This window comes from Acanthochromis polyacanthus, chromosome 18, assembly GCF_021347895.1.
Source record: "Acanthochromis polyacanthus isolate Apoly-LR-REF ecotype Palm Island chromosome 18, KAUST_Apoly_ChrSc, whole genome shotgun sequence".
In the NCBI taxonomy this organism is placed as follows: domain Eukaryota; kingdom Metazoa; phylum Chordata; class Actinopteri; family Pomacentridae; genus Acanthochromis; species Acanthochromis polyacanthus.
In genome coordinates this window covers 11,024,626-11,047,532 of record NC_067130.1, presented here as the reverse complement: position 1 = coordinate 11,047,532, position 22,907 = coordinate 11,024,626, and the positions used below count along the sequence as shown (strand labels likewise).

General features: G+C 40.6%; 2 protein-coding genes across 3 annotated transcripts; one reads left to right on the top strand and one right to left on the bottom strand.

The window, feature by feature from the left end:
- The first annotated feature begins 252 nt into the window (after positions 1–252).
- klf4 (Kruppel-like factor 4) lies at positions 253–4,480 on the top strand. The gene is made up of 5 exons (XM_022203865.2): positions 253–567; positions 692–803; positions 1,415–2,285; positions 2,769–2,939; positions 3,347–4,480. The coding sequence occupies exons 1-5, from the start codon at positions 563–565 to the stop codon at positions 3,520–3,522; spliced, it is 1,335 nt and encodes a 444-aa protein (XP_022059557.2). The 5' UTR covers positions 253–562; the 3' UTR covers positions 3,523–4,480.
- A 3,794-nt stretch (positions 4,481–8,274) lies between these two features.
- rad23b (RAD23 homolog B, nucleotide excision repair protein) lies at positions 8,275–19,215 on the bottom strand. 2 transcript variants are annotated; one of them, XM_022203895.2, is made up of 10 exons: positions 19,000–19,215; positions 18,044–18,125; positions 14,685–14,764; positions 13,224–13,405; positions 13,059–13,111; positions 12,007–12,134; positions 10,870–11,005; positions 10,616–10,743; positions 8,882–9,079; positions 8,275–8,639 (listed from the first exon to the last, which is right to left on the bottom strand). In XM_022203895.2, the coding sequence occupies exons 1-10, from the start codon at positions 19,063–19,065 to the stop codon at positions 8,526–8,528; spliced, it is 1,167 nt and encodes a 388-aa protein (XP_022059587.1). In that variant the 5' UTR covers positions 19,066–19,215; the 3' UTR covers positions 8,275–8,525. The 2 variants fall into 2 exon arrangements, with proteins under 2 accessions (XP_022059587.1, XP_022059580.1); XM_022203888.2 differs by having other exon boundaries at positions 13,059–13,114; positions 19,000–19,214.
- Between the last annotated feature and the right edge of the window lie 3,692 nt (positions 19,216–22,907).

Genomic DNA, 22,907 nt, shown 5'->3' with positions numbered 1-22,907 from the left:
TGGGCTCCAGGTAAGACTCCGTGTCAGCCCGCAGACGTAATGAAACAGAACAGATCAGTATTCCCGCGTCAGGTGGTGCGTTTCAACCAGAAAGATGCGTTTCTTTACCCACGTTTTCACAGGACTAACAGCAGTAAGGATAGGTGCTGTTGCTATGAATACAAACAAACCTCTCTCTACCTCCCTCTCTCTCCCCACCGCATCCCCCCTCGCTGGTGTTTTCGGCTTGTTGCTAGGCGACGCAGGAAGGCGTTTCCCAGCCTTAAAGGGTAGTGCCGGGGTGCTCTCAGTTCAGACACCGGTTTCTTGCATGGCAACAGGCGGGAGGGATTCCCCTGCTCGTCGCCTCTCTGTCCTCTGCTCCTGAGTTTACAAAGAATCGGTCGGTCCGGCTGCTCCTCCCGGTGCGCCAGTGAGCGGCGGCATGACTTGGAACCAAAGTGCGCGGAGCAGAAACTTTAAACCCGGGGATATTTAACCAAAAATAAGAGAAGGAAAAAAACAAACACAGCAGTCTTAAGAAGAATATAGCGAGGACGACTCCTCATACACATTGTAACAGATGAGGTGTGGATCCTGAGAAACTTTTTTCGCAACATTTTTGACCGATTCGCATCTCTGCTCATGGACTGTACCAGGCTGCGCTCGGAGCTCTGCGCACGGATTTACGATATTTTCTGTTCAATTTCAGGCAGCCTCCAAATGACGTCGAGATGGCATTAGGTGGGACTCTACTTCCATCAATTTCCACGTTTGCCAGCGGCCCCACTGTCAAGAGTAAACCCACTGGAAGTGCCAATTTAGTGAGTAGCCTTTCTTCTTCTCGTCGTGCGCAATAGTCAGGGGGCATCAGGGGAACATTGTGCAGCTTATTCACAGTGTGTTTGTTTTCCAATGTGTCGCTCCCGTTGGTATTCCACTACAGTCAGGGCTTGACAGCACGCTCTGCTGGGGCGTGCACCGGTTTACACAGGCTACTTGAGCTGGTTTGGACGCAGACAGAGCGCACATGGGATACTGCACTGCTCCACATGAAGCATGCTGATGCCCAGTCTGATTATTATTGTTTTTATTTGTAATGTGTTCATTAAAAGGCTGCATAATGATGACAAGATTATCCTAATGGCTTGACAATTACCTAGACCTCTCACTTCGTGTGGCTAATCATACAAATCAGTATCCAGAGAGTCTTTAGTACTAAGGGCAGTTTCTCCACCTGTGTCCTGAAATTCATTAACTTGAGTCCATTGTCTTCCTTTCTAAAAAAAACAAACAAAACAGACACTAATTTCAGCATAGGACAGGACGAACCAAGTGTGATTGTCTTGCCTATGTGTCCCATAAACAGGAACATGACACAAACAAGCAGATTGCACCAGAACAGTTGTTAATGCCTCTGTAACTTTCCCCCTAGAGATGGAAGGAGGAGTTGTCCCATCTTAAGAGATTCAGCGTGCCAGCCGGAAGCAGCTGCCCTGACCCAGACCATCCCACTGCCACCAGCACAACAAGCCCTAGCATGTCCAAGAAAGACTCTGAGCTAGATCTGGACTTAGACTATGACTTTATATTGTCCAACTCCATCCTGCAGCAACAGCAGCAGCAACAACAGCAGCAACAGCAGGAGGACACCATGGCCTGCAGCTCTGCTCAGGCCTTGTCTCCTTCCCCTGGTTCCTTCTCCTCGTCATACCCTCTTCCCTCCCCTCAGGGCACTGCCAGTGAGCTGCTCTATACCATCCCAGACATCAGTGATGTTTCGCCCTCTGGAGGCTTTGTGGCAGAACTCATGAGGCCCGAGTTGGACCCGGCGTACCTCCACCCGACCAGCCTCCACGGCAAGTTTGTGGTCAAAACAACAATGGACATGGGAGAATATAGCCATAGCATGAGCAAGGGCTGCGTTAGCGCCGTGTCAGACCCAACTCCTTCTCGTGCCTCACCATCCTTTGCGTGCCACCGGATAAAGCAGGAGAACCCCAGTAACTGCACCATCTCGCAGCCCATCGACCTTCACCTCACTGGGGTAAACTCCCAGGGACGAGGCAGCCAGCAGCAGCGCCCCGCTCACTTGGATCTACACGGGTTCCCCGGCGGAGGGCGATCCATGACGGGTGGCAGGTTATCCTCATCCTCCTCCCTCTCCCCAGACCATCCCCTGAGCCGGGAGCACCAGGTGTTGGGTCATCCGCACTCTCAGATCCCTCTACCTCCACAGGGATACCACCACAGTTCTCCGCAGGGCTACAGCTCCTTCCCTCAGACATCGGCCATGCAATACCAAGGTAAGAATACATTTCATTCTGTTCTCGTTTAAAGATATTTTGCCTTTTTGTTGCCATCTTTAGCCACGAGTGAATATCATAACTTAAACTGGGAAAGATTTTGTCCTTTAGTCAATTAGATACACAGAGCACAGTTTGGATATCAGTCCTATACATCACAAAGTCAGCGATTCAAAAGGTTGACGAAGCTACAGACACATACAGACATTTTATTTCCATTTCACTGTAAAAACTAACTATTGATCGTGCCACTATTTACACAGTGTTTGTATTTATAATATTTCAGAAGAAAGCTGAAGATTTATAAACTTTTCTTCAGCTTTTATATCACTTTACTTGTCTAATTATGAAAGCTGATCATTCATAAAAGCAGAATGACCCTATGACAGTGGTCAGTCATTTCTGATTTTTTTGGTATATTTTCTATGTCTGTGTGGTTGTATGATCAGACACTGAGATGATGATCGTCTTTTGACCCCACAGAGTCCCTCATGATCTCCAGCAGCGACTGCTTGCCGGAGGAGCCAAAGCCTAAACGTGGTCGACGCTCCTGGCCGAGGAAGAGAGTTGCAACACACACTTGTGACTACGTCGGCTGTGGGAAAACTTACACAAAGAGCTCCCACCTCAAAGCACATCACCGCACTCACACAGGTATGTAACTGCATGTTAAATGTACTTTTGGCGTGATTTATTTCTGGTGGCCTTTAAATCTGGTTTCACTCATGTATTCTCAAAGTTGTTTTGCTAGTTGGGAGAGCTACTTATTAAATGTCCAGAACAACCACATCTGTCGCACATTATGGGCAAACACACTGAATTATTGAGTCACGAATGGGGGTTAGATGTGTGGGGGATGGGGCAGAGGAGTTGTTGAGCAGGTGCGGTGAAACAGGTTGACACTGATCCTTATTCAAATACAAACCCAGAGCTGATTGGTTTGGCCTGTATGCACTAGCTGCAGGACAGGATGGACCTCTTTCCTCCTGGAGGTGGGGAGGCTGGGGCCATTTTAACCTCAGGGCCAGCACTAACTGCTCTGTATTGTGTTTCCATCAAAGGGGAGAAGCCTTACCACTGCGACTGGGAGGGCTGTGGCTGGAAGTTTGCACGTTCGGATGAGCTCACTCGCCACTACAGGAAACACACGGGCCACCGGCCATTTCAGTGTCAGAAATGTGACCGGGCCTTTTCAAGGTCAGACCACCTCGCTCTGCATATGAAGAGACACTTATGAGACTCGGTTGGAGGACCAGACAAGATGGCGATGGATGAAGGCTCCAGGACAAAAAAGTACATGTTAATCAAAACCCTGAACAAACTTACGACCTACATTTTTTAAAACCATAATTTGCCTTCAAGCCGGTGTCAAGCAACAAGACAAGCTGTGGTGTTCATGGCAAAAAAAAAAAAAAGAGCATTACTCCTTTAAGAGCCTAGAATCTCTCTCAAGACTGATCCTGTGTTCGCACATTGTGCAGGTGACTCGACAAGACCTCTCAGCCAGGGTTGTAAACTTTTGTGAAAGGGACCAAACTGGAATTTGTCTTATTTAACCGACAAAACTTGGAGGACCAGGTGCGAACAGCTTTTAACTGGAAATGTATTTCTGTCAGGGAAACCAGGAGCAACAGAAACATCTCCAGAGGCCTTCTACCAGCAACTTGTCATCGTAGGCTCTGTTAACTACACACTGTTCAAAATACTGTATTAATGAATAATCTATATTTATATACACATTTCACCTGCAACGCCATTGACTTCAGGTACAATGTTAATTTATACAGAATGGTGCTCAGTAACTCTGAAGAAGGTTTTTTTTTTTTTTTTTTTTTTTAAATAAAAGGTACCAAAGATTAAGGAAAATAGACAAGAAGGTGAAATGAAAAAGTGCCATATGGTTGTTTGTGTGTTTCTCGGAAACCTCTCTTCCACAATCTGACTTAAATCAGGTGAACACTTCACTTTTTAAATGGTGATGGCAATCTTCAATGCACTGCAGCTGCAAAGTGCAATAATTTATATGAGACATTCGTATTTTTGTATTGAATGAGTAACTCTGAACAAAGATTTTTGTTTATAGCCAAAATATGTAATATAATCTTGAATTTTGTACATTTGTAAATAAAAATGCTTTGTTATTGTTTTGTATTTTACATTATAATAAAATAAAAAATGTATTTGAAGTAAGAAGACCACGATGACCTTTACGCTCTGTCACCATAGCTACAGTATTGTCATTGAAAACAAAACAAAGCAAAAAAGAAAAAAGAAAGCATGTTGACATGATAAACAACATCAGTGCTTTAAAAAGTGTCATGCATGTCAAGCAAGGTTTCACTGAACATCATTAATCATAGTAATTGAAGATTTCCCTGCTAGTGTAATGGAGAAGCACATTTAAATGGCAACAATAGCTCACAGTCAGCTCACACACAATATCCTCCCCGATAATAGTGAGATGACCGCAGGCAAGCTAACACAATGTTGCTGTTAAAAAGATTTTCAAAAGAAATTTCACTCCTACAATGTCCCATTTCCATGGGGTTCCCTTTCCACCTGTCAGGGGGAAGAATGGGCAGGACAACCAAATTGCTGGCTGACATTCAAGGGTGACACCAAATCTGACTTCCACTCTGTGCTGGAGCTCTCCGCTACACAATGTGAATAAAAACCCACAAAGATGCTGCAGTGAGATAGTGTTTTGATGGCTTTCTGCTGTAGAATTATTATCATCATCAGTTTTGCGTGTATTTTAAACATTAACTTGCACTTTTCACAAAGATGTAACATGACGTTATAGTAGTAGATTTAGATACCCAATTGAGACTTAGAGCACAAAACAAATGCATCTTTTTTGATATATGTGAAGATATCTTTCAGCAAGGTTGTTCCCAGTCACTAATTTAAAAAAAAAAAAAGTGGAATTTGGATTTAAAATTGAAGTTTGTGGTTTCCAGTGGTTCTGCTTTTTATTTTCAGCAGTAATTTACCACCTTGCAAACCATATTATTAAATTCCTCAAAAAATAGCATAAAAATAGAGGTTTGCAGCAAAAGAAAAATAAATTGAAATGACTCGAGACAATTTTTGAAGGATGCCAAAAGTCCCAATGCTGTTTAAGTTCAGCAACGTTACCCAGCTTTCTTTGGAAGTCTAATACTACTGCTCATACTAATTTACTTTAAAATGTTTAATTGTTTGTAAGTATTGTCACATTTCTGCTAGAAGTCTGTTACCTTCAGGCCGGCAAACAGCACTTGGTGCTGAGAGTCAGAAAGATGCTGTGGTCTGTGTTGCCCCCTATAGGTTCATTCAGATAAAGCACACACTGAGCTCTTCAGTCATCCTTCAGCCCTAAAAGCAGCACAGGGGAAAAACCTTTCAGGTCTTTAAAAAATTTTCACTTTACAGCTTACTAATAGCCTCACGTAATACGAGCAAATTATGGTGTGGGATTTTTTTATGACACCAATAAAGCTTATATCACAATTAATGATACTCCGTACAGTCGTAAAAGAGCATGCTAATAATAAATACCCCTTGAGTATTAGAAAATTACATGCACAGTCATTTTATTACATTGTTAGCTGATCCAGGTCACTGTTACATTGTTTATTGCTAGAGAAGTCATTTATCGTTTTTCATTTGCCGTATCATTCAGCGGTTTTCATTTAATTTTGGTCTAGTGGATTTAATGGGTGCATTTTCTGTGAAAATGCAGTCAATGTAAATTTGGCTGCAATTTACACAACAAATTTGGCAAATGTCAGTTGATCATTTAACAAAGTGAGAGGGTGCATAATTTACGCACAAAAAAGTGTTGAGTGCCTTCAGTCAAAGTGTGTAGTCTAAATCTCTCAACCATATACAGTTGGCGTTCTTTTTTCTGTAAAAATGATTGAAACTAAGCCTTACCTGACTCGTAAACTTTATATACAGTGGTATGCAAACGTTTGGGCACCCCTGATCATTTTCAAGATTTTCCTTTATAAATCACTGGTTGTTCGGCTCAGCAATTTCAGTTCAATATATCATATAGCAGACGAACACAGTGATATTTGAGAAGTGAAATTAAGTTTATAGGATTTACAGAAAGTGTGCAATAATTTTTTTAAACAAAAGTAGGCAGGTGCATAAATTTGGGCACCCCAACAGAAAAATTACAATGTTTAGTAGATCTTCCTTTTGCAGAAATAACAGCCTCTAAACACTTCCTATAGCTTCCAGTGAGGGTCTGGATTCTGTTTGAAGGTATTTTTGACCATTCTTCTTTACAAAACATCTCCAGTTTAGTCAGGTTTGATGGTTTCCGAGCATGGACAGCCCGCTTTAAATCACACCACAGATTTTCAATAATATTCAGGTCTGGGGACTGAGATGGCCATTCCAGAACGTTGTACTTTTTCCTCTGCATGAATGCCTGAGTAGATTCAGTGTTTAGGGTCGTTGTCCTGTTGAAGTATCCAGCCCCGGTGCAACTTCAACTTTGTCACTAATTCTTGAACATTGTTCGCAAGAATCTGTCGATACTGACTGGAATCCATGCACCTTCAACTTTAACAAGATTGTCAGTACCTGCACTGGCCCCACAGCTCCACAGCATGATGGAACCACCACTAGATTTTACTGTGGGTAGCAAGTGTTTGTCTTGGAATGCTGTGTTCTTCATCTGCCATGCATGCCACCCCTTATGTCCAAATACTAGGGCTGGACCCGAATATCCGAATATTCGTTCGCTACAGCACTATCTGGATATTAATTTTGACATCCGAATATTCGTCTTTAATAGGGCCTGAACATTCGGAGGCCACAAACCACTATTCGGGCCAGCCCTACCAAATACCTCAATTTTAGTTTCATCAGTCCACAGCACCTTATTCCAAAATGAAGCTGGCTTGTCCATATGTGCTTTAGCATACCTCAAGCGACTCTGTTTGTGGCATGTGCGCAGAAAAGGCTTCTTCTGCATTACTCTCCCATACAGCATCCCCTTGTGCAAAGTGCGCTGAATAGTTGAACAATGCACAGTGACACCATCTGCAGCAACATCATGTTGTAGGTCTTTGGAGCTGGTCTGTGGGTTGAGTTTGACTGTTGTCACCATCCTTTGCCTCTACTTATCTGAGATTTTTCTTGGCCTGCCACTCCGGGCCTTAACTAGAACTGTGCCTGTGGTCTTCCATTTCCTCACTATGTTCCTCACAGTGGAAACTGAAAGCTGAAATCTCTGAGCTAACTTTTTGTATCCTTCCCCTAAACTATGATGTTGAACAAGCTTTGCTTTCAGCTCATTTGACAGTTTTTTTTGAGGCTCCCATGCTGCCACTCTTCAGAGAACATCCAAAGAGAACAACTTGCAACTGGCCGCCTTAATTACCCTTTCTCATGATTGGCTCCACCTGTGTATGTAGGTCAAGTGTCAATGAGCTTACCAAACAAGTTTTGTGTTCCAGTAATTAGTGCTAAAGGTGTTCAAACCAATAAAACAAGGGTGCCCAAATTTATGCACCTGCCTACTTTTGTTTAAATAATTATTGCACACTTTCTGTAAATCCTGTAAACTTCATTTCACTTCTCAAATATCACTGTGTTCCTCTGCTATGTGATATATTGAACTGAAATTGCTGATCCAAACAACCAGTGATTTATAAAGGAAACTCTTGAAAATGATCAGGGGTGCCCAAACTTTACCACTGTATGATAAAATGTCGTCATACATGCATCACAGTTCAGACTTACACAGTGCCTGCCAACAGTCTGTCTGATTTACAAGCAGATGTGGGATGTTCCTGTGAAAAAGGTGACATTCATGTTGCTTTAACTTTTTAAATCTCCATTTTTTGTCAACTTAAAAGAAGTGTTTCACATCTACCCTGAACTTGCCTCACTTTAACCACAATACAGCTGCAAATCTTACAGGAAAGAAAAATACTCATCTTCCCTCAAGCACAAAAAAAAAAAAAAAAAATCAACAGCACACATGTGATTTCTGATGCAAAATTATTGTACTTTTATTGTTCTTCTGTTTCCAACTGATCACAAACAACAGCCTGTCCTTGTACACCAGCCAACAGCTGATAAATGATCCAGTGTTATTAAGAGAATCGAATGTGGAAGTGGGGAGTAAAATTGTTTTTTGGATATGAAAAGGCTTGTTGTACACATATATTGAACATCGGCAATCAAAAAAGTAGAGAAAGAAGTAAGAAAAAAAAAATCAAAATGAGGATGGCTCTTTTAATCATCGTCAACGTTCTGTTGTAAAAGGAAGTTGGCGGCCAAGTTCTCGTTCTTCTCACAAGCAAAGTAGGCTTGTATAACAAGTCCCTCTGGAAATCCTAAAGCTTTTAGCTGGAATTGGAGAGAGACAGAATAGAGTTGCGAATTAGACAGATACTTTAATGAGCAAATGACATTTTCTTCTTTGGGTGTAATACTGTCTATATGACTGTGTGGACAGTACAAATTAAGCTGAGGTTTTGGCAAGGTCATCAGAGACAAGGATTTACATAATATTCCAGTAGTTCTGGTAAAGCAGCAGTGAACTTTTGAATGATGAAAAGGATTAGTGACGGCGTTGTGCTCGTCCTCACCCTCTCAATGGCCTCTTTCTCCTGTGGTGTGACCTGGATATAGCTCATGTGACTTCCACCAGGTGCGTCACCGCCCAGCCCTCCAGCTCCCCCTGCTCCCCCTGCCCCTCCTGTCCCTCCTGTGCCACCTACTGGCACCGCATCTGGATTAGGTTCATTCAGCATCTGGATGAACTGCTCTTGGTGGCTGCTGATCTCCTACAGTGGTAAGTGAACAGTGCAGGCACAGATACTGTTCAATAATCTGTAGCATAGATAACTCTAAAGTACATACATAAACATAAGCTGTACATTCAGTTATTCAGTGAAATAAAACAAATATTTAAATAAAAAAAAACTGATACATTGAAGGGATAACACAGAGATGCTTGTAAATCCTGACTTTCATGACACATTCACAAAGACAGAAAATAAGTAAATGGTGGTATCTTGCTCGAGTGAATCTATATCTGTTAAAAAGTCACAGTTGAATGAGAAAGGCTGCAATAATCAATGCAGATCTTGTTCAAATGTTTATTTCTCAGGACCAAAATTTGTGAACCCCAATGCCTTTTTCAGGATTACTTTTTCAGACTTTAGAAAGCTCCTTCCAGAGCCACACAAAGCATCACACAGCTGTTTCTATGTAGCAGTAAACCTTGTGATGAGTACACTTTTGGCACTTACCAATTAGCACCTACTCGCCTCGACTCTACTCGGTTTGTGAGGTTTTCCATTAGGACGTAGTACCTGGTACTATTTTAGTACCTACTTGGCCGGGGTTCCTCGCGAGCTGATAATGTGATGTCTACAGAGTGCAGGCCACTGATTGGATGGGAGTAACGACACTACACAGCACACATATTTTAATGCCTAATAGCAATAAATTGCCACCATTACAGGGTTGAACATGGGACTGATACACAATAACTGTAGTGAACTAGCATTTGCTTACCCTCATACATTGTCCAGTTGTATCCTCTTGTCTTCGGCTTGATACTGCTCTATCGCCTCCCAAACTCTCCTGTTCTCTTGAGTGTTTCAACTCGCCGCCCTCAGCTTTCTCTGACTCTTCTTTTACTTTGAATCTGACACAAAGCCATAGACCGAGCAGCAGGTATAACATCGCCTCGTTGGTCGGGCCTCCGTGCTATGACAACTCCACCCAGAATAAGGTGGTAATCAATTGGAATGGAAAACGACCTAAACCGAGTCAAGTGGAGTCAAGCTGAGCCGAGCCGAGGCACCGCAGAAAGGCACCCACTCAAACTGCCAGATGCTTGGAGATCACACCAGAACTAAACCTCGAGTTTCAATGTATCAAACCTCAGACTAACTCTTCAATGGACTTTTTTTTTGACATTCAAAAGAAAAATAAAATCACTCTACAAAAGAAAATGACTGTTTGTGAGCAAAAAACAGCAGACCATCTTGTATCAACTATGTGTCTCGTGCTGTCCTGTGTTACTCATCCTCTGTATTGGGTCAGTGTCCAGTCCCTCTGTCTTCCAGTTGCTATACAGATTGTTGTGTTCAATAGCAATAGCCCCTTTTTTTTTTCTTCCAAAATCAGCCTTATTTTCTCGTGGATAAGCGCCTTTAACTAGTGTAAAATTTGTGAAATGTCCCCTTATGTGATCTGCGACTCACATGTTTAAACCATAATTGTATTTAACAGAGCTACGTCAATGGCCTCGAGCACTTCGTATAATATTCTTGTTATATAAAACACATGAAAGTTTGTTATTTCTTCACCTGCAACAGTGCGGGGTTTTCCCTGCCAATCTCCTGCAGCAAGGCAGGAAGGAGGGCGGCATTCTGCTGGATCAGCTGTCGCATTACGTGGAACTGGGGCTGATTTCTTAGGAAGCTCAAAGGATTGCCTGAAAGTATAAATCAAGACCGTGTAAGCAGCAATAAGCATGAGGACAAGTACAGGAAGGACAAAAGCGGAGACAAATTGGCACACTGAGGCTGCTGTTAAATGCAGAACAGGATGGGCAATTTACCTCCCCCAGCACTTGGTGAGGAGCCAGCGTTGGCGGGAACGCTGATACCGCCTGTAGATGTAGCCGGAGATCCGCTCACTGGAGGCGCCACCGCATCAGGTCCAGTCGCAGAGCCCTGATCTCTGCCTGGGATGCCCTGTAGGAAAATCCATGATATACACCAATTAAAATGTCACACATACTGAACAAGCTCATGCACCGCACTTAGATAAACAGAGAGCTAGCTAGACACTTCAATCATAATTTTGGGAAAATTCAAGATGGATAAGGAAACGATGTACAAAAGAATGTGCAATTAGCATGAAAACCGTGCTGGTCGAAGGAATAGAAATAGCATGCCAAAAACAGCTTGTATTTAAAAAAAAAAAAAGTGCAAAAATTGTTTCTTAGACATTGAGATACAGAACTAGTTGTGGTACCCTTCCACTTAGAGCTAGCAGAGAGACACAGACTGTCATTTGATCGTAGGACATAACAGGAAGCCATTATGCCCTACGATCAAATGACATTCTGTATCTCATGTTTGAACTGAAACTGGAGAAAGAGTTACTCTGTTCCCTCTGCTTGGAGTGACCTCCAATCTGAACTGAAACTGTCAGAATTTGTTTCACTGGAAGCCTTTCACTCTATCTTAAGAAATCGATTGTTCTTTATGGATCAAATTGCTTGTATTCAATATTTCAATGTTTGTTGTTATTATCTGTTTTTGTTTACTATGACGTTTGCTGCTGCCTCTCTTGGTCAAGTCACTCTTGTGAAAGAGCTCGTGATCTCAGTGGGACTTTTACGGTTAAATAAATAAAAAAGTAGGTATCTTCACGGCATGTGAACATTTTAGGGTTATTCAGGACGTAACTTGGGAGTTGCTGTGAAAGTAGTGTAACCTGGATCTGGCATGTGAGTAAATTGTACACTGGAAATTGTATAACCATGCTATGAATGTCAACACCCAGTCACAGAAAACACTGAAGTAAACATTACTAAATAACACACACGGAAAGTACTAACAGCCACATGTCTGTGTTCATGACCTGAGCAGGGACACTGAGCTCTATGATTGCCAAAAGCAACAAACATGTATGACTCATACTCATACAATAACTTGCTCAAAGAAACATTTGGCAGAACTGTACTTACTGTGAGCAGGTATTCCACAGCTCTGTCTGGGTTGTTAAAGCTCGCTCTCAGTGCTGCCACCACCTGCTCTCTCTCATAGCCCATGAGCATCATCTCATTCACCATGGCGTCATATGAAGGGCCTGTCACTAGAGAGAGCGCCACAACATGCACACACAAACACCAAGACAGCAAGTGAATTTCAGTGGGGCAACAAAAGCTGTTTTGTCACTTCAGTTTTATATTTGTCATGTCTGAATTAGGAATGTAAGCCCAACCATATGTAAAGCTTTAATGACCCAATACTGTTTGCCAGTAAGTGTTCTGTTCTGTATTAGACATAAAACGTGCAGCAGTAATTTAGCTGAAAACATGCGTGCCACACTGTCAAGTCCACCAGAGAGATTTGAACATATGTTTTAATTTGAGGAAAATGAATCATTTCTAAATACAATAACATGGAAAATAAAAGATCAACATGCTGTCATCTAGAAGACATGTTCTGCTCTCATGTTTTAAGATTACATACATAAACTCAGAACACACAACTGGCATGTCATGCTATAACAGCGTAATTATAAAACAGGGCATTAGCTGAGCTCAATGTTAATGCATAGCAGCTTTAGAAAGTTGAATACTTGAGGGTAAACTCCTGTGTCGCATAAACATAAACAACCTGCCTCAAATGCTGATAATTCACACTGACGGCTTCATGAGTTGAATTTTTCTCAGAGCAAAACAATATTTGCCAAGTTTACAGCACGTAGCCTTTGGGAACTGGGATTAAGTATTAAGTTTTGGCTGAGCTGCGATATCTGGCTGCTTATTGATTATATAGAGATCCAGCAGAAATAATGTGGGCCAAAATTAACCAGCAACCTCTATTCACACATGAGCACACAGAATTATGCAAACAAAACAGAGGTTAAAGGCAACATACAAGTCAAATATTTGCACAAGTCTAGCAAAAGATGCAACATTTCTGACAGATTGACAGATCACACTCATAATTACTTTTCAGTCACATTCAATAAGAAAAAAGTCAAACACAACCTTTGTAAAAGCAGCCTTACCTAGAGTTGAAACTGCTTCATTGATTAGATTTGTGTTTGTTGAAGTCTCAGAGCTACTGTAAGAGAAACAGACCTTGGGTGAGGCATGGACTACACATCACTTCTCACAGCAAAACACACTGCCAGCAGATTAATACTTAAAGACACACATCTGCCCAGCTTTACCCGACAGGAGTGGAAGATGGTTCAGCTGTCGAAGACTGTTTCTCTTCTGGTTTGGTGTCTGTGGAAGCAGGCTCTGCTGGTTTGTCCGAACTGGATGATGAGGGAGGAGGTGCTGCGGGAGCTGTAGTGCTGGAAGCTGAAGCAGTTGGTGAAGACTGTGGGGCGGCAGAGGATGCTTTAGGCTGGAAAACAAATTTTAAAATATAAAACCTTGTTAATTCTCCAACAGCACTTCATAGTGATGAAGAAAACAGCACATTTTTTTAGCTACAGACCCCCCTACTCCTAGTGTCATTCTTTATTCCATTGCATTTGCCATTGATAACTCCCTTACCATTTGTTATCTGTTAGTCCCTTGATTAAATCCCCTTTTGTTAATGGTAACTACCCGAGAGACGCGTCGTTCTCTGACCTTTTGTTGTCTACCAGATCCTTTGATCCCATCACCATTTGTCATTGAGTAGCATCTACATGCAAACTGATCACTATTCTTTTCTGTTTTTACATACTGTCCCCTCCCGACTGTCTGACCAGCTGTGTAAAATGTTTTACTCTGTAAATGTTCTAGGTTGGCTTACCTTCACTTGGTAAACCCACCGTATACCAGAATATTAGTAAACACCCCACTACAGCACACTTTGAGGACTTTGGATAAATTTCTTCAACAGTAGTTACAGTGAGTCATTTCCCTATATGTTATAATCGTAATATTCATTTTGGGCTGTATTTTACTTTGGGCTGCCTTTACCTTAACAGTTACTTGACTAAAAAAGGTCTACTATTAAAGGCCATTATAGGCTTCAAGCAACTATACATGCATGATATAGCCAGCTGTACTTTTTGATATAAATATGCAGATTTTGATAGTTTGCATCTGCAGACAGCACATCTCATTTGACAATATTTAAATTTTCCAATGTAATACTAAGTTCACATTAAATTGTGTAAGGAATTTTAAATATCTGGCTCATGAGAAACTCACAACATAAATACAGCTCCCATTTGATTTTAAAGCACGACAGGTCATGTTATACTAATACAAGGCTACATTATGTTGGACGCTGCCTCGTGGCACAACAGAGTTTAAAAAGCATGAAAAGAAAACACTTTTGCATATTTTGAGTGAGTCTTTGCTCCAAACAAGTAATCTGCAGCATAATGGAATACACACTATCAAACCAGAGCCAGATATTGAGGACACTGACCCCACTCCATGTCAGCAGTGATCACAATGTGAACTACTTGTTCCTGTGCACCAGAAGAGGCTGTTCAACAGCCCTAACAGACAGACATAAGTGGATGGATGTGGAAAGAGAAGAGTACAAAATCTAATCATAGTTCGATATTAGCATGTACCCACAACATTCAAGGACATGGTGTTCTACAAAGAGGGAAAAAAATCACAAGATCTGTTCGACAAAGAAAACCTACAATTACTAAAACAATTTGTAATTCTCAAACCTTTGTCACCATGACGACCACAAAGTTCTTCTCGTCGATTTTGTATTCTTTGAGGGCTGTGTCATCGTTGAGGATTTTGCCTGCGAAGGAACAGAAAAACATGGGCTTGTGTAACAACAGATAGTATCATATTGCATCATTGAACAGAAAGTTTTCAGCTGCTAAATTGCTGGCTTTTGTCACCACATCTGGGTCTTCTTGTTACACTGTACAGCATTGCTTTTGTTTTGCACGATACGCATGTATAATTGCAGTAGGTCAAGCACAACACTAATGCTCATACTGCTATATAATATGGACACACACGCTGCATTTAAAAAGCATTCAGTCTCCCTTGGAGTACATCATGTATGTTTTTTTATCAAATTCCAAGTAATGTGGATGCAACTGGGAATTTTTGACACTGACAAAAATACTAATTTCTACTCAACCTTTCCACATGTTTCCACAATCTTGATCTAAACACACTTTCAGAAAAACGCATAATTGCAAAATTTGTTTAAAGAACTGAAGGCTGGCCTATTACAAGACACTTATGCTTTAATTTTTGCAGTTACAGTGGGGCAAAAAAGTATTTAGTCAGCCACCAATTGTGCAAGTTCTCCCACTTAAAATGATGACAGAGGTCTGTAATTGTCCTCATAGGTACGCTTCAACTGTGAGAGACAGAATATGGGAAAAAATCCAGGAAATCACATTGTAGGATTTTTATTAAAGAATTTATTTGTAAATTATGGTGAAAACAAGCATTTGGTCACCTACGAACAAGAACAAGAGCAAGATCTCTGGCTCTCACAGACCAGTAACTTCTTTAAGAAGCTCTTCTGTCCTCCGCTCGTTAGCTGTATTGATGGCACCTGTTTGAACTCGTTATCTGTATAACAGACACCTGTCCACAGCCTCAAACAGTCAGACTCCAAACTCCACCATGACCAAGACCAAAGAGCTGTCGAAGGGCACCAGGAACAAAATTGTAGACCTGCACCTGGCTGGGAAGAGTGAATCTACAGTAGGCAAGCAGCTTGGTGTGAATAAATCAACTGTTGGAGCAATTATTAGAAAATGGAAGACTTAAAAGACCACTGATAATCTCCCTCGATCTGGGGCTCCACACAAGGTCTCATCCCGTGGGGTGAAAATGATCATGAGAACAGTGAGCAAAAATCCCAGAACTACACGGGGGGACCTGGTGAATGACCTGCAGAGAGCCTGGACCAAAGTAACAAAGGTTACCATCAGTAACACACTACGTCGACAGGGAATGAAATCCTGTAGTGCCAGACGTGTCCCCCTGCTTAAGCCAGTACATGTCCAGGCCCGTCAGAAATTTGCCAGACAGCATATGGATGACCCAGAAGAGGATTGGGAGAATGTCATGTGGTCAGATGAAACCAAAATAGAACTTTTTGGTGTAAACTCAACTCGCCCAGTTTGGAGGAAGAAGAATGCTGAGTTGCATTCCAATAACACCATACCTGCAGTGAAGCATGGAGGTGGAAACCTCATGCTTTGGGGCTGTTTTTCTGCAAAGGGGACAGGATGACTGATCCGTGTTAAGGAAAGAATGAATGGGGCCATATATCGTGAGACTGAGCCAAAACCTCCTTCCATCAGTGAGAGCATTGAAGACGAACCGTGGCTGGGTCTTCCAGCATGACAATGATCCCAAAGACACCGCCCAGGCAACAAAGGACTGGCTCCGTAAGAAGCATTTCAAAGTCCTGAAGTGACCTAGCCAGTCTCCAGACCTCAACCCCATAGAAAATCTGTGGAGGGAGTTGAAAGACTGTGTTGCTCGGCAACAGCCCCAAAACATCACTGCTCTAGAGGAGATCTGCATGGAGGAATGGGCCAAAATATCAGCTACAGTGTGTGCAAACCTGGTGACGAACTACCATCGTTTGACCTCTGTCATGGACAACAAAGTTTAAATTACAAAGTATTGAGTTGGACTTTTGTTATTGACCAAATACTTATTTTCCACCATAATTTACAAATAAATTCTTTAAAAATCCTACAATGTGATTTCCTGGATTTTTTTCCCATATTCTGTCTCTCACAGTTGAAGCGTCCCTATGATGAAAATAACAGACTTCTGTCATCATTTTAAGCGGGAGAACTTCCACAATTGGTGGCTGACTAACTACGTTTTTGCCCCACTGTATCTGGCTAATGTTTCATTTTTCTGCCAAACAGACATGTTCTCAGTCAGGCTTCATGGTATATGTGACAATAAGTTAAAAGTATTTAAGCGAATCAGTCTTTTCTGTAGCTTCAATGTCTTTAAGGTCTTCTATCCCTGGCAAACTGAAAAGACATTGCAGCAGTTTATTAGCATATTTGTAAAATGTCACTACAGGTCCAAAATTACATTGAAAACTACAATTATTTAGGTCTTGCTGAGAAAAAAGTACAACAAATCAATGTGTGTGAACATCTGCATTATAATATTTATGGAAATTGAAATTGATCCTTATTTACAGTTAAATAAGTTCTATTACAACATATTAATAGTGGACATAACAAGAATAAAAGGGGAGTGAAAGACATAAAAGGAGGCGAGCAACCTCTGTCTCACCAAAAAGCCACTTAAAGGCAACATTTGATTTCACTATAAACCAAGGAACACTACTATGCTATTCTCATTAATTAAATCAGAAAACAATGATAAAAAAATGAAACCTAACAATTAAAATTTCTATCCTATTAAAGCCTTATTTACGTCGGTTTTGTGTTTACTCAAGAGGTAGAACAGGCTGACACTTTCCAAAACAATAACTTAGTAAAAAAAAAAAAAAATGATGTCATGAGCTAACGGGAGGGAGATGGGAATCAACAAGGATTTGATCGATTGAATGCCACACACTACCAGTTTAACCACAGCAGACCTATCAGGGGAATTATCAGCAGCTGGTAGTTTCGGTGGAGTTTCAGCCTACAGCAGTGAAAGATGTGAGCAGAGCTGGTGCTGCTGCTAAGAAAAACTGTAACCTTGTCTGGATTTATGTGGTTTTCTGGAGGAACACCACAACTTGAGATGCTGTCTAGTATTTTTCTGTGTTGGACTATGAAGAGAAGCTGTCAAACACCGTCTAAATTATTTGTCACAGAAAGTCAAGACTCGCTTTCTCCTCTGAGTTGAAACAATACAACTCTCAAGAAAGCTGTGATGCCGACTTCTCACAACTAAACTGTCACACATTTGTCATGCTAAATCATTCTAAGTTAGGCTCGCTTTGGGCAACAATAAGCATTTATACAAATATTTCAAAACTATATTAAATTAGATGAAGAGTATAGAAATGTACAGTTGTAGAGAAATGGCAGGATATACATAGGATGAAGAGCACATGACATACCAGCATATATCAATTTCAGCCCAGCAACAGAGAAATTGTCCTTTCCCTTCTCTTGTTCAATCCTCTCTTTTAATGTCTTCACCTGTGAGGGGGGGGACAACAATAAATCAGCTTTTCTGTCACCACTGTGTCCAACCCTAGCACCAATACAAACGGAGTCCAAAGTGTGCACTAACTGCTAACAACATCGTAAAACTGGAGCTGAATCATATTTCTGACTCCTGCAGTGAAACTACTGACTTCAAATTAGAAACTGAGAGCAAAACCAAGTTTTACACATAAACTGAAGTTCAACATGACTGCATATCGAAACAAGCTTGTGGAAAGTTAACGGTTTGGGGAGTTGTTCGTAAAGAAACTGTCACTAGCAAAAGTTTTCTTAGAAATACAGTGGCCAGCTTAGCCCTTAGTCACCGACGTTTTAAGCTAACGTTAGCAAACAAATACTAATGCTCGAAAAACAGTGTTCGTCGGTGCTGGTTTATATTAGCTTACTTACGTGAACGTTACATTATCATTACTAAATTAAACGTCGTTAATTAACCGTTACTGTAATCAAAATTGCATTTATTCTGCAGAAAATTAAGTATTAACTTTAACAACTTCCACAAATGCGAAAGGTTCACAAACGCCTAAATGCTAACATTAAGGCTAACTTGTCAACTCCCCCCACATCTGGAACCTTATGTGGGCTCCGGCTAAATGCTGGCAATACAAACTAGTTTCCTGACCAGTACGTGACAAATGACGCTAAACTGTTTAAAGTTGAACCTAAAATAAATGACATTTAAACCTAAATGGCGAGTTAATCTAAAACTAAAATGTCGTGTTTATGCATACATTACTATCGATCGTCCCAATTGAAATGGTCAAAAACTGTACTCGGTTCCAGGACATACCCCACTCCCACTCCACCCCCTTCACAAATGCAGGATTTTTTAAAAACTCTCACTTACCGTCTCGTCTTCATCGATGTCGATTTTGAACGTCTGCTGTTGTAAGGTCTTCAAAGTTATCTGCATTTTGTCGGCAGAGTTTTATCCCCAGGATTGTTTTGGACGTTGAATAACCAACTTGCAAGAGTCTTTACTGTTTTCGATGGCTTATTACGAACTGTCAGCCGCCATGACTTTTCGCTTCTCTTCTTCTGCGCGACATATTGAGGCTGCAGCGCTCCTGGTGGTGAGCTTCAGCACTGCAGTAAACATGACCACATTATTCTATTATCCTTTCCTTCAATAACCGTCAGAAATACTTCTATCTAAATTATTACAAGTGATATTCCAGATATATTGACAGCAAATTTGAGTTCAGTTACTAAATGTGTAAAATATATCTCGGTCAGAGTGCAATGGGTCAATATATAATTGCAGGACTTTTTGTAGTTGACAGGTATCACAGTTGACATTTTTTGCTGTTTTCTGGCCTAAAATCAATATGGCCACCTATAACCAAACACCACATGGCATTTTTACAGAAAGATTCTTATGAATATTATATATAACATTGAATAAATTGAGATTGAAAGTTATTTATAAAAATATTGCAGTAAACCTGTTGACATGTGATAAATCAAGACTTGACTGACACACTACTTTATGTTAAATAACTCAGAAAGCCTTGGTCTTGCCAGTCTTTTCTTCAGGAGGAAATGACATCATGTGGAGCAGGTCATGTGATTTGGAATTTACACACTTCCTTCATTTCTCGTACACAGATACAATTTGTTATTTTCCATGTAAAATTTGATATATTGCCACAGAAGAAATGTCTGTCATGATTATTTCAACTTAGTAAAAAGAACACAATCAAATTTTTTTTGAATAAACTCATTTTATTACTGCTTAGCTAATTAGAAGATGATTGTTATTAAATTCGGATGGTTATTTAGTTGACATTTCAGTGATATCCAGTCATTTTTTGAGAATAATAAGTGGTTGTTTCCATTTTAAATATTTATGGAATTTGTAAAGCCGTGATCATAATGAAAATTTAAAAAATATATATAGATATTTTAACTTTTAATAAAAATGTATGCAGGATATATCCCATGGACTTAGAAAAGTTCCTCAGTGATATATTATTGACCTTAATATTGGGTTATTTTATTTTCATTGCTGATGTATTAATATGCAAATGGAATCTAACTGTAAACTAGTTTAAGATATAATACACATTTATGCAACATTTTCTAAGCTGTTCTGTAGCTATTTAAAATTCTTGACAAGTCATTGCAAGATAAATAAAGTAGAATTAAAAAAGTACAACACTTGCATCTGAAATGAGCGTGAATGAACAGAAAATAGAAATACACCAGTGAAGGTCAGTGTAATGCTCAGTGAATATAGTTTCTTACTTTCCATTATTGCCTTTGGCCCTGAAACCCCTAAAGAGCCTCTTGTGAGTTTAATTTTTCAAATTTATCTTATTGTCAGTTGTTTTTTCTTTCTACTAATGAATATACAGCAAAGTAAGAAATAAGTCAGTCGCACTTTTGTTGCATAGTCCTTTTCAAACAACCCAGTACAGTACAAAGTACTTGACAAGCAGCTGACAAAATCAAATAAATTTAGTACACAAAATGCTCAATAAAATACCAAATTGGAATATGACTTAAAACAGATGAGTCTTAAGATAATAAAGGACAATATAAATAATAAAAATAACAATAAGATCAAAATCCTTAAATGAATAAATACACTGATTTTAGTAACATCTTATGAAAACAAAAATGAAGATAATATGCAATAATAATGCTAAACAAATCTAATGCATAAAAATACCAAATCCATATAGTTAGAAAACACAACGTACAAGTCAGAGTGACATGGCGAGTTTTTGGTTTATGTGTAAAAATAACTATATTTTCAGTTCCTTACACATCATCTGGAATGACTGAAACCAGCATCACCAAGTGTGATGGGAAACATTGGGTATAAGATGATAAAAATGATTTTTCTAGACTGTTTTTTTTTACATACATGCTCACAGACACACATACAGACACATACACTATGAGCTGAGGGTGCAACAGTGGACAGGAGGCCTTTGTTATTGCAGACATCAGGCTTGTCACAGTAAGAGAAAATACCAATGAAATTCATGATCCTTGTCTTGTAATATACATCAAAAAGCTGCACGATAAACTGGATTTCTCCTAAGTAGAATGTGGCTGTCGTAAATACACCTGTGCTTTCTCTAGTTTAAGAAATCAGAATGTCTGCTGTAAAAATATCTACAATCTTGATTTACTTTGCTAGAATGGCATTGAAAATATAGCCAGATACATCTACTCTAATTAAACCCCCAAAATATGCTCTCGGACACCAAATTATTCACATCAGTTACAAAGGCTTGATCATGTCATTTCTTAGCTGACGAGATGAAAACACAGCTTGTATTACCTTTCGATGCATTCTATAAATGTCTTGTGTTTGCTTCTACTTTCTGCTCTTCGAAAACTTCAGATGGAGGTTTATGCTGTTATCAAAAGTTTGAACAATCACAAGTCCTTCAAGCACACATGGAGGAATTTCAATATCACCCTTCCAACACTCAGTATTCAGAGCTTTTATTGACTTCTATCTTCCACGCAGCTTTGCTACCCTGTTCTGACTTTAAGAGGACTGTTAAGTGCGAGAGATAATATGCTGGAGCTCAATGGGGTCTCTTCCTCAGGCCACGTCTCCCTTATTCTCATATCGCTGCCTCTTACTTTCAATGACTGTATGTATGAGTCCATCTCTTTATCTTCCAGTCCTCTCAACTGCCTCTGTCCTTCCGCCACTCTTTGCCCTTCTTACTCTTCTTGTATTCTGACTTCCCCCTCAGTCTCTCCACTCAATCCTCTCCCTCTCCCTCTATCATCCAGTTATTGCGACAGGAGCAGTGCCCTCGCCTGCCTTGGCCTGAACACACACTCATCAGGCATTCCTTAAGTCGCTCCACTCAGCAGCAGCAGCAGCAGCAGCAGCAGTGTCCTCCTTTCCCCTCTCCCCACTGTGGCTGTGCCTCTTGCTCCTGTCTCCAGGGGTCGTCAGTCTGCCATCGGCCCCCTCTGAAGTGGAGAGCCACAGAGATTACAGTCTGATCCCTGGCGACTTGAAGATATTTTTAAGAGATGATGTTAGACATGTGAAATAAAGACTCAGACTCTTCTAGAACAGGCAGGAGAGGAAATGTGGAGGATGTAGAAATCAAGACGTTTCACCTGGAAGACAATAGCAATAGGCTGCTCAGAGTGGTGCCTTTTAGTGATGCAGTGTAATTGTTACAAAATGAAAGCCCAGTGGAACATGAAAGCATGGCTAAATGAAGCTGCTGATCTCAGTGACTTGTGGTATTTAGGGTGCAAGAGCTGCAGCATTTCATGCATGTACATTAAACAGACACTCAAAGGCGCACACAAGTACACACACTCACAACTGGCATTTGCAGGGTTTGTGGTTTTGGTCAGCAGAGCTCTTGCAGGGAGTGGATCGGAGTAGAGAGAGAGAAGCAGAGTGGTGGAAGGGTGTGACACAGAGTGAAGGCCACTGAGATGCCTTCTCAGCCCAAAGCTATTTCCTGTGAACAAGGTGAAGGGGCTATTATTGGTTGTTCCAGGGGCTCACAAAGGAAATCACATGTGCCACCAAAAATGAGAAACAGATTGCACATGAGGAAATTTTACATTATCTAATTATAATTGCTTATAATTACGAGGGGAGTAAATGTCCTGCATCTGAGGTCCGTTTTTTCTGCTATTACTGACAAATACAATGTGTGCAAAAATGTCCTAATTGCAGCAGCAACAACAACAACAACAACAACAATAATAATAAAATATATTTGACTTGATGATGGTGCAGAAAGTCATGGCATC